General features: G+C 35.1%; 1 protein-coding gene across 1 annotated transcript; it reads right to left on the bottom strand.

The window, feature by feature from the left end:
• Window positions 1-3,273: 3,273 nt before the first annotated feature.
• On the bottom strand, window positions 3,274-11,954 carry jdp2 (Jun dimerization protein 2). The gene is made up of 4 exons (XM_015386847.1): window positions 11,739-11,954; window positions 5,386-5,603; window positions 3,694-3,798; window positions 3,274-3,610 (listed from the first exon to the last, which is right to left on the bottom strand). Exons 1-4 carry the CDS (start codon window positions 11,935-11,937, stop codon window positions 3,425-3,427), a joined length of 708 nt encoding a protein of 235 aa, XP_015242333.1. The 5' UTR covers window positions 11,938-11,954; the 3' UTR covers window positions 3,274-3,424.
• Window positions 11,955-12,299: the final 345 nt, after the last annotated feature.

Below are 12,299 nucleotides of genomic sequence, written 5' to 3'. Positions count from 1 at the left end.
GCACAGATGCAATTTTTTCCAATGCGACCCAGGCCACTTGGCTATGTGGTCCTGAATCCGATACGAATCTGATCTTTTCAAATGCGACCTGTGTGTGAACGCATTCATCCAACCTGAATGTCATTAATACCCGACGAAGGTCACTATTATGCGACTTAGAAACGGCAAGAAAAACAAAAACTATGGCAGATGATGATACAGAGAGCAGTATTTATGTTTAACCATATTGAAAAGATTGTGTCTTTATGGTTGGAAAAGACCGCTAGACGCGTGCCGGCACTACCGTCCATGTTTACTTCCGGGAAAAAAGAGCACGCTGGCCTGTGACGTCATTGCGTCCTCTACTGCGCATGTGGGACACTTGCGTTGTATGACTGCAGTTCACACAGGAGATCACATACATGTTGCATATATTATGAAATATGAACGGCAACGCGGAAAAATCGGATTTCACCAAAAAATCGGAATTGAGCATCAATGCCTGCAGTGTAAATGTACCCTAATACTCTCAAGTGGAATATTCAAAACATTTATATATTTTTTATATATTAATTACTTGACAACAAAAAATACTGTGGTCAATTATGCACATCAACATTAAAGATGATATGTACAGAATGCATGCTCTTTTCAGAAATAGATTTTGTGTTTTATGGGGTAAAGAGAAAATGATGTGTCTCTGCAAGTCATCTAGGAGTCTTCAGTGAAATCATAGATAAATAACTGTTTTAATACAAACTTAATCATCTATTTATGTAGATATTAGTAATTGTAAAAATCTATTTTATGTAGAATGATTACTGATAAAAGTAGGTTAGTAATGACAATGGAAAAGATGCTCGCCCAAAATTCAAACCTGAAAGAATTTTATCCACAATACCTTTTATCTAGAAAGCACAGATGTTTGAATATATTTGTCTATTTGTTAGCAAAGGCTGTGGAAAAGTATAGTTTGTCTTTATTTAGAAAATATGGGTGTTTTTCTCGTTAATTTTTCTGTTGAAACAGTGTAGATCGACCCTGAGGTTATTGCCTGGCCACCCTTATTAAAATTTTCTGATTACGCCTCTGATTGCTAACTGTTGAGGCTTTTCCTTTTACCTATTTCCACCCCTAAATATGGAGAGCCAGACATGCCACAGTTCAGTAACAGCTGGTGGGGTTTTCTCCAAGCGGGGTGGGACTATAAAATTGAAATAGACGTATACCAAAAACAAATCAAACCTTTTCTAATTTTAATTTTAATCTGAGGCTTTGTGAATGCAAATCTGTGTTTTGCATGGTCCAATATTGTGTCAGTAACCTAAAAAAATATCTACCAGTTTATTAATGGAGAGGCTATTAGTCAGCTCTATATATTTTTATATTTATAAAGGTTATTCATTTTTTGAGAATGTGTTTATTTAAGAACAACTATGCAAATTAAGAAAAAAACTAGAATAAGTACACTGTATTATATTATTTTCCATGTGAATCCCAGATTGTTAATTCGTCTTTGCCTTTTCTAAAAAGTGTTTTAAATCATACCTATCTATATCCATGCTGGGTCAGATCCTGACATTTGAAAAAGGAGGCAGGGAAAGCAGAATAAAGCATTAGCCTCTCTGCATGCAGATAGCCAAGCCTTGTAGCTAAACCAGGTCCTGAGAAAAGACAGAGTGTACAGTCTCTATCTGTCTTTGAATTTGCTGATTAACTTTGATGTTCAGCTAATCAGGTTCAAACAGTTTTTGTAAGTTTGTTTTAAGGGAGTTCACTGCCATGACTCGACCTGTCAATCACCAGCATGACTTTGATGACAATTCCAGTATGCTCCAGGTGCACCTCTCCTGCACCAAGACCTCTCCTATACGTCTGTATTGTAGAGGCTCTACTGTGCATGTACAACTTTTAAGAACATTTTAAAGAAAAGCACGTCCCTATGAAAAACATGCCTAAATAACATAAACAGATATGATTATTATCTAATGATTTCATGAAATAAGACCAAGTATGGCAGTTCAAATTTAACATTCTGCATTTACTATGAATTTTGATATTTACTTATTTAATACTGTATTTGATATTGCAGTCATTTCTTTCTTTTTTATGACTTTTTATGCAGTTTTATATACGTAAACCCAAAAGATTGTGAAAGTGTTTACATATAACACATATTTAAAATATTTAACATTTAGTGAATTTCTGTACTTTTTGGGACCTTTTCCTTTTTTTTTTTTTTGGTTGTACTTTAGCCTTAACGCATTAACATGCAGACTCATTCTTCCCTTGCACCGCCCTTGTTCAACTGCAGCTATGCTCACTAAAGTTCCTCTTAACACTGTTCCTGGTAAACCAGAAGAAACTTTCTGTTCTTTTTTACTCCGTTAATCTTCATTGTTCAACTAAATCCCTTTGGCTGTAATGAATGAGTTCCTTGTTAATGGGCTCACTAATGATCTACAAGCAGAAGACTGCTGACTATGAGCTTTAGACTGTGAGCTATGAGCCTGATAATAATTTGAAGTCCTTAAGCTAAGAAATTCATTAAACCATTTTAAACAAGGGTTCATTCATTCAAGCAATGGCCACAAGATGGCAGTATTTGGCAAAAACGTAGGTAAGGAAAATGTATAAAAGACAAAAAAATAGATAAAAAAGGAACTAAACATTTTATTTATTCTGAAAATATAAAAATTGTATTTTTTTTTCCAGGTAGCTTATATGCTTATATGACAACATATACAAAAGTGTAAATATATAAAACATAACTGGCTGTAATAATATGAAAACAGTAAATTAAGTACAATGTAAACACCGTTGAATTTATATATGAGTGTTTGAAAATGACGCCTGCGCCAAAAACAATAAAGAGGTTTGGTTGTTTTGCAAAGGGCCAGAAGAAAATGTGCCGTTTTCTGTATAGTTTTCTAAATATAAAATATATATTTGTTTCCATCTTTCACCATCATGCTTGGTTAATACACAACCTTATATTAATGAAATGCTTTTATCCAAGTTTAACATGGTAGATTTTCCTCAATCCAGTTTAGAAGATCTAATGTATTCAAAAGTAAAATTGCATCAGATATTAAAACACTTGTGCAGAACCTTACCGCATGTAAAGTTAGACATCAAAGAAAATTATTGAAATGATAGTTTAAAATGAACTGGTTTTGCATAATTTTCCATTTTCTTCATATGGAAAGTAAAAAATGTGAAACTATTGTAAAACAACCAAAAAAAAAAATGCATTGAGATTTTCTTGTTTTATGTCACAATAAAAAATGAGGAGTCTTAAATTTAACTGATCCGCTGAAACTGTCCCAGCTGCTCAGCTCTTTGTGGTGCATTGCTCCTATGTTTCAGAGAAGGAGCTTAAACGAAGTGCTGTTAGCTGGCTGCTTCTTCTGAGCTGTAAACAAAAAGGAAAGTCCCTGTTTGTTCACTTGGTCTGGAGCTGCTGCAGCAGGGGGTTAACTTCGCTCTCTGGGGTTTTGACGCTGTCCGTCCTGACGATGCATGTGGGGCGGTGGCGGTTAAGCATGAGGATGAGCTGCTGGCGTTCCAGCTTCAGCTCCTCGATCTGGGCTTTAAGGTCAGAGTTTAACACCTCTAATCTTTCTGACTCCTGGGAAATGAAAGAGGAGCTCTTTTTAACAATAGAAAAACAAAAGGTTCAAACTGTGAAACACTGCAGTGAACATGTCTTACCTTTTGTAGGTAATCTGTCCTCTCTTTCTTTTTGTTTCGACATCGAGCTGCAGCCACTTTGTTTTTCTCTCGCCTTCGTTTCCTCCTCTCTTCCTCTTCATCTCTCTATGGAAAGGCACAGCAAAGGAATACAGGACTGTCATTTAGTTGTTCTTTAAGATTGTGCTATGTTTCAGTCAACATTTTTATAATGACCAGAAATAATGATATAATGACATTAACGCTTATATACCATTCAATTAATTTGCAAATCTTGATAAACATGTCATTTTTGTTTGCTCATAATTATAATATTGTTAAAAGTGTTTATTAGTTAAACTTATCTATGTAAACATAAAGCAATGACAAATTACCAGCCAATACCAGAAAGACATCAAAGTCTATTTTAATGCACAAAATATGATTTTGAATTACATTTTTTATGGGGATAAAAAAAAAACTGAATAGAAAAATGTTGCAATAAGCCCTGCTTTCTTTGCTGTACAATTTTCATTTCACTCGTTTATTTTTAAAGCCACACCCTGATACAACCAATAGATTCCCCTAAAGAGCAAGACATGAGAAAAATAATAGCGGTCACATGAACTGCTTTAAATATGCCTCGTTACAGCCTCATACTTTAGGTTGCGTTAGTGGAAAAAAAATATTGTGATAGACTAACACAAAGTAGCACCATACTGTATATATTTAATGCTCTGAACTTCCATATCAATGCATTTTTGGAACCATTTTTTATTAAAATGTATTTATGTCTCTTCTCATTTACAGATTCTGACATTTTTATTGACAGATATAAAACCCCACATGTTTTTATTTTTATTTTAAAGTTACTCAAAGAAAACAGCACGTCTACATTAGGCCAATGATACCCATATGGTTATGATGCACATAAAGCCCAGTATTTAAAAACACACTTAGAGGTTAGATTGCTAATGCTGTGGTCTTATCATTAATAGGTTGTTAAAAAAAGTGTGTTATTCTGTGAGAATACAGTGTAAAATACTATTAGTTCATATTATTATCTAAAACAAGTGCAATAATTACTGTATAGTTAAAAAAAGTAAGCAAAGCATTGGAAAAGTAAATATATCTTATATATATATAAGATATATATATATCTTATATATATATACCGGTAACTAATTAGGTGGCATTTTCTATGGTTTATAAAGCGGCTTCCCAGTCAGAGGGTAATGCTGTTTGTGGGACAGTGGCATGCACAGGTTTAGGAAGCCTTGGTACCAAGCAATGCATATTTTGTTTCAGAGCATCCTAGTCAAAGTCCAGATGTAAATCCAATAGAAAATATTTTAAAATATGCAAAAGAGGTCGTTGGCTGTGGATTGACCAGACCTCAGTGGTAGGAAAAGCCAATTCCTGTGTGTTAAGGATTCAGTTGAACTGGAGTTTTGCTAAATCAAATAGCCTGTAGGTTTAACACATTGAGTTACACTTTTTGTTGCTCTTTAACATTAAGTCTTGAAAAAAAAGAACACGACAATGTTTGTTGTTTTATTTAACTTAATGTAAAATAGTTCCAAGTGTTTTTTTGTTTTTTTTTTTACTGATCTGCATAAATAGCTTTGATGCATCTTTTTATTCAATGACGCTTTTAATGGCTGAACATTTTACCAAAGCAACAGATAAGCTGGGAATGCACTACTCGCCATTTGCTTAGATTGTCCTGTATACCTCAGTTTTGATGACTACTGGTCTCTTTCCCTGAGTGTCCAGGAAAAGCAGGGGTGACAACATTGTTCCGATGTCATGGAGATCGCCAAACCTCAGCTTGTCCGTCAGCGTGGTGGCGGAGATCCCAGCAAGCGGCCCCAGGCTGGGCAGGGAGCCCGCTGTCACGGAGGGATCTGGGATTTGTCCTGGCATTGCGTCAGGCTCAGCCTTGACCACAGCTATAGGAGGCAACGAAAAAAAAAACATTCAGATGCAACCAAAAGCAAGTCAATTAAGAACCTGGAATGCTTTCACTTTAAAAATATATTAGAGCAGAAAATACATATTTTCAACAAACTGGACACCACAAAGTTAGTCTTTACATTTAAATATTTCTGTATACAACAACACCTTTAGATAATAACTAAAATATGCTTAATACCCTTTAATATAATTTGATCTCAGCCTGCTTTATAAATATAAAAAATATCTAGTAATGTGTTTGGGGGTTTTTCTTCCTTTTAAAACACCAAACTGTGTCTAAGTTAGAACCATCTAACCAATAACATCACCCTCAAAAGTAGAAACACTAGAACCAGTTTAATATCCGGGGAAATTGAGGAGTGTATGTATGGCATGTTTTCTTATATTTCCATGTATAACAAATCTGATAAATCACTTATTTTCCAAAATTTTATTTTTTGCAAGACTTAGACAACTTTTATTGTCATTTTGTATACACAGAGTGTATACAAAATTAAATTTTGTTTTGTACAGCTTTTCAGACAGTAAATGAACATTTCAATTCTATAAAGTGCAACAGTGATCAAATGAAAACAATGGGAGAAAAGAAAAACACGGAGCATAGATGCATTGATATGGAAGTTCAGAGCATTAATATATATGGTGCAAATATGCAGTATTTTTGGTTTGGTCTTATCAGTATGATGCAGAATTTGTGACATGATTTAAAGTTTTTTTCAGCAGTTCAAGAGTCTGATGGCGTTGGACCAAATGTATTCTGGAATAAAGTCAGACTGACAGCATTTGATGGAGTCTCTGGAGCTTTTAAACTGACTGTTAAACATGGTGGTGGGAGAATCATTATAAGGGTCTGTTTAGCTGTCAGTATTACTGGTGCATTGCACAAAGAGGACAACATTAAGATGACTCTTTCTTCACCTGCACTCAGCAGGCAAATGGTTTAAACTTGGACAGATTCAGGTTCTCAAACAAGTTGATAAACCCAAGAAATGAAATAATTTTATGACTAAAGAAGGCTAACGGTGTGTTTCTAAAACAATTTTTCTCTGCAAGCAACTGTTTAAACTATGCTTCAAAAGCTGATCTGACAGGAAAATAACAAGTTTAAAAAAAAGTCATCTGCAATTCAAATATCCATCAAGAGTTATGCAAGAAGCCTGGTGGTGGATTTAAAAAGCATGTGATTTTCATGCTATGAAGCTTTGGACAAAAAAAATCAAGTGTGTCTGTGTGTGCATAGATAAGAATAGAAAAAAAATCAACATGTTCTAACTTGTCCGCACAAATCCTATATTTTTTTTGTATTCCTACAAATGCACAGTTAAAAGCCCCAAAAGAAATGAAGCTTTAGCTCCATGATGACCCTCAGAGACATGAAGCATTCCTCCCTCCACATAAACACGTGGAACACAAACCAATGTATAGTTCTCAGTGATTTATTTCAGGGTTTGTTTTTGAGGATGTTTCAGTGCGTCTTTACATATCACACCACCATGAAGTATACCTCGATCCATGAAGCTTTGCAGTGTATTAACCACTCATTTTATCATTCATTCATTATCCATCCATTTGTTTTTTGCAGCATTAAAGTGACACTTTAAGAGTTAAATTTAACACCAATCAGATTGCATTTGGTCCCGCTCTGAATTAGTGTTAAATTAACTCTGCATAGTGTATATCTAAGTTCACTTGGTGTAATAACTCTAAAAGCGTCAATGTACTTTGATGCTACATATTTAACAGTGTGGAGTTTACTGTTTCTTTTTATTATTTATTAATTTTTTAACTTGTCAAATTTACTTTCGTTGCACCTCCGAAATGTTTAATTTACTTGAAAATTGAGCCAAAACGCATTTCATTTGAAGAAGAGAATATTGAATGTCTTGGAGCAGGTTGCATTCTCAGCACCCTGACTCAGCTCCCGGAGATGAATTACTAGTCTGTTAGAGAGGCAGGATGCCAAGGCTGCTGCTTAGTTGTTAGTATTATTTTTCTCAGTTTTGGAGGAATTAATGTAAAACTGTTTACAAAATCTTGGCAAAGAGTTTCCTTATTTAATCCCGAGAGATGAAAAGAAGAATGAACAACTGTGCAACGCCAGACTCACACAAATTCCTCTTTATTCCAAGGGGAAATGAAGGCAAAGCCAAGAAATACCAGTTAACTGTGGTTTCCTCTTTATGAGACTCAATGTAAGCAAAGTGGAATCTGGAAGCCTGAGAGAAATCATAATATGGTCAAGATGAACTAAAATGATTCGTTTCACAACCCTTCCAAATAGAAGGTGACATTCAAAATAGTGTGTGGGGTTTTGCATCTAAAACGGCTTTCCTTGTTAGTGTTTTTTTTTATATATATATATATTCAGGAAAATTAAACAAGCATGTGAGCAAAGCCAGGCACAAAGGAAATCAGTACAACCTCACCTGGATTTCCAAGATTAATGTCACTCCCTCCTAAAACAGATGCCCAGGCAGACCAAGACCTAATCAAACACCACAGAAGGGCTGCGACTGGAAGATACATCTATGCTGTCTTCCAGCACAGAGACGAAGACAGTCTCTTATGTTTTAATTGGCTCGTGCAGAAATAAAGGGACGTCCAAACTTTAAATCAACTTTTTCACCTTGCTTTTTTTTTCTTTTTTTTTAAGATTTTGTCAAGTTTCACTAAATAAAATCCTTTTACCTGTGATTTTCTCAGAATTCTGTCAAGTAAAAAGAAAGCAATGCACGATTTATATAATGTTTTCAGTAGGGCTGCAACTAACGTTTATTTTGGAAATCAATTAATCTGTTGATTACTTTTTCGATTATTGGAATAATAATCGGATAGGAAAAGTTCCTTAAAGAAGATTTTTTTATTAAATCAAAACAGGTGAAACTAAACCTTTTCCAATAAAAAGTTTTTCTTATTTTGAATGCATACATATTACATATTTATATTTATATATTTTTCTTTACAATCTTAGTATACTTGCTGCTCTTAGGTTGCGCTGTCAGCTAAAGATTGTTTCTGTCTCTATATTCCAGTTAATCAATGACTAAATTAGTTGATGATTACTTCGTTAATCGATTAATCACGAATAATCCAATTGATTTTTTCAGCCCTAGTTTTCAGATCCTTAGAGTGGAATGATATTTGAGTAAAATACAGTTGCCAGTCTTCTGGGGAAATGCTTGGACCAGCTGACACAAACTCTTTTGGTATAAACAGAGACTACCTTTGAATTATTCTACAGCTATGGGCTATAGGCCATTTTAATATATGAATATGCTGGGAAATCAACCAGCACACTGCAGCTTTGACTGTATCTTCAAGGTTGTTATCATGCTGTAAGGTGAACCTTCACCACAGACTTGCGTCTTTCTAGGAATGATGATCAGCTGTCCTTTCCCAGGAAACAGAAAATGATGCTTTGCTACATGTGTCACTGTTTACATGCTGTGATCAAGGTAATATATGGTACTAGTCTTTTACACACACGTCAAAAACTGTAGTAGACAAGCTGACTGGGCCTGGTCTCATTTCACCAGAGCACCTTTTAACAAGGTAAACACTTATTGCCACAAATTAGGGAAGTATATGAATTGTAAACAGTTTGTTGTGTAGTGGATCTCTGCTGCTCCTTAAACCATACCGTGAACTTCTAAATTGCTTCCCTGATTAATTCTCTCTTTGTCCAGCATGTCAGTTTGGTTGGATGCATGTTGGTAGTATCAGTATGCCATAGCGTCAATAAACAACAATGGTGATGAAATTGCTAAAGCTTGTGATAGAGTTTTGCTATCTAAATCTGATTTAAACTTCTACACACTTCTCTTCAAGGGATTTATTTATTTGGTAGGGAAAATGCACATTATTTAACAAAATGTAAAGGTGTCAGAACTACAATTGTATTTTTCATCTCTTGTCCAGGGAGAAAGCACAATTTATGTAAAACCAACAAAAACTATAATCAAGGTTAAAATGACTAAACTGCACAAAATTGTCAAAGAAAAAAAATACAATAAACATAAAAAACATAAGGAAACTATGTTTAAATGTCATAAAGAGTATAAAAAGCACTTGAAACTGACTTCATATTGATGGCTTTGCAGGATATTGACAGATCTAAAGTGTTATGAGTCAATTCTTTAGTTGTTTTTTTGAATTGATAATAACTAGCAGATGTTCTGATTGTCTGAGGAATAGAGTTCCACTCCTATTCAGCTGTAACTGAAAATGCACTCCCACCAAAGCACTTTTCCGTAAAGGAACAATACAATAGTCCCTGATGCTGTTTGTTTACAAATCGAACAACGTAACAGAGCAACTACTTTTTTTCTTATATGTCAATGCTGGATTATTTACATTGGATTTTGCCTAGTGACCTATAATAATATGTAATATTACACATTAATATTGGTCTTTTAAACACAAATTCCCATAAAATATACAGAAATTAGTGGTTGTAAGTTAAAACAGTTAAGGCTGTATGAATGATTTTTGTAAAGCACCACACCTGGTTTATCTGAGACTCTATGAGAACTGATGGAGAAATATCATGTGTACTCTAACTGGTTAAGTATGAGTCTCACAACAGGGGCGGAGCTAGATGGGGGGCCAGAGGTGGCCATGGCCACCCTTGGCAAATCATTGGCCACCCCTGTGGCCACCCTACCATTTTTTCGCCTTCTAATACAGACGGTGGCAGCAATAATACTCTCAAGAGGAATGTTTAAACTTATTAAACACTTTAATTTTTCATATACTAATAGTTACTTGACAACTAAAACACTGTGGTCAATTATGCACATCAAAATACTATCATTAAAGTTGATATATACAGAATTCTTTTAAGACCCTAAATTTGTGTTATATGGGGTAAAGAGAAAATGGTGCGTCTCTGCAAGTCATCAGGTAGTTTTCAGTTGAATCATAGATAAATAACTTTTTTAATAATATTATAAAATTAGTACATGTAATATAATTTGTTATGCAGAACAATTTTTGATAAAAGTAGGTAAGTAATGACAATGGAAAAGATGTTTGCCCAAGACATTTTGTCCACTATACCTTTTAGACAGCTTGTAATCAAAAGGCTGTAGGAAATATAGTTTGTCTTTATTTAGAAAATATGGATGTTGTGCTCGTTCCTGTTGGAACAGTGGAGATGGACCCTGAGGTTCTGGCGCCTATCCTGCTTTCGGCCACCCCTCAGTTTACTGTACATTGGTTTTTGACTGGCCACCCCTATTCAAATTTTCTGGCTGCGCCTCTGCCTCACAAATAAGAATATGCATTTCAGTTCAGCTGTTCCCATAACACACCAAAAGAGAAAGTGGAACATTGGGGCATTTTGTTTAAATCCACAACCCTGCCAAATAATGCAACAACAATAAAAAAATTATAATAATGTTATATATATACAGAAACATTTATAAGATTACTAATTTTTATGCAAACAAAGCCACTGACAGATCATATTAATGCTTACCTATGTTTAGTGCAAAGACACTAATTAAAAGCATTGTTTTACCCTTGTTACATATCTTTTTTGTGCTACTGCATGCGTTAAATTGTTCTCTTCCCAGAAAAAGCCTGATCTCATTTATTGCTTTGGCTTGAACATGTGTAGTCATCTCCCAGCAGATCACATTGCATGCATAGCCTGCTGCTGAATTGGTCAACTTGAAAGCGGAAGTCATTTTTTTTTTCAACTGTGGCGTTCATGTTATGTAACTTTGTCTATCTATCAAACACCTAAAGCTACCTGCAGCTTTTTTTTCTTTTTTTTGTGTGTGCAGGATGGATCAAAATCACATATATTTTAAGCATCACTGCATGGCTTTGATGAGAACATTATGTTCTGGATTTCTGCGCGCAGTAGAATATTTCTAATAGAAAAGCAGTTTGCATGAAAAAAGAGAGGGAGAGACAAATGTATAGAAGGAGTCTGGTCTACTTCGTAAGCCACAATTCAGAGAAAGCGTAAAAGCCGCTGAATAACCGAGAACATCAGAGCTGCAGCCAATCCGCTGCGCCTCAGCCAGCAGCGGATCAGCGTGCGCAAAGGATCATTCAGCTCTCCTCTATTTTCTTTTCCCGGGAAGTTTTCTTTTACCGACCTGACTTTGATCCCTGCTGCAACAAATGTCCTCTCTTCTGGTCGGCCGAGGGTCGAGAGTAGATTTTAAAAAGTGGGAATCGTTGCATCAGACCGACTTTAAACGTGATCCCAGTCTGGGAGGATTTGGGAATGCGGAAATTAAGCGATGCCAAGCAAACGTAAGCAGGGATGTTAAAAAGAAAAAAAAAAGAAGCCATAGTATGGGGGGAGTTGGAAGAGGGGAAGTAACAACCGCTCCTCCCATGAAGACACTCAAGCTGCACTGCTGTTTTAAAGAGAAACCATTGCAACAGTGACCACAGTAACCTTAAAACATTTTTACACCCTTAATTTCTTTTAGATTTTGATTCAGCTGCAACATAGCCTGTTAAAGTAATTTTGTTTCTTCATGTAATTTAAATGGTTTAAATCATCCCATTGGCGCAAACAGTTTAGTTTGTACAGAAGATGATTAGGGCCAATTGTATTTCTGTATAATTTCAGAAAAAAGTCAGAATTCTGAATTTTTTCTGAGACTTTAATCTCAGAATTCTGCCATTTTCTCAGAATTCTGACTTTT

This window comes from Cyprinodon variegatus, unplaced genomic scaffold (assembly GCF_000732505.1).
Source record: "Cyprinodon variegatus isolate N-32 unplaced genomic scaffold, C_variegatus-1.0 Scaffold379, whole genome shotgun sequence".
NCBI lineage: Eukaryota > Metazoa > Chordata > Actinopteri > Cyprinodontiformes > Cyprinodontidae > Cyprinodon > Cyprinodon variegatus.
Note: the sequence above shows the minus strand (reverse complement) of the source record. Positions and strands in the feature narration are given on the sequence as shown.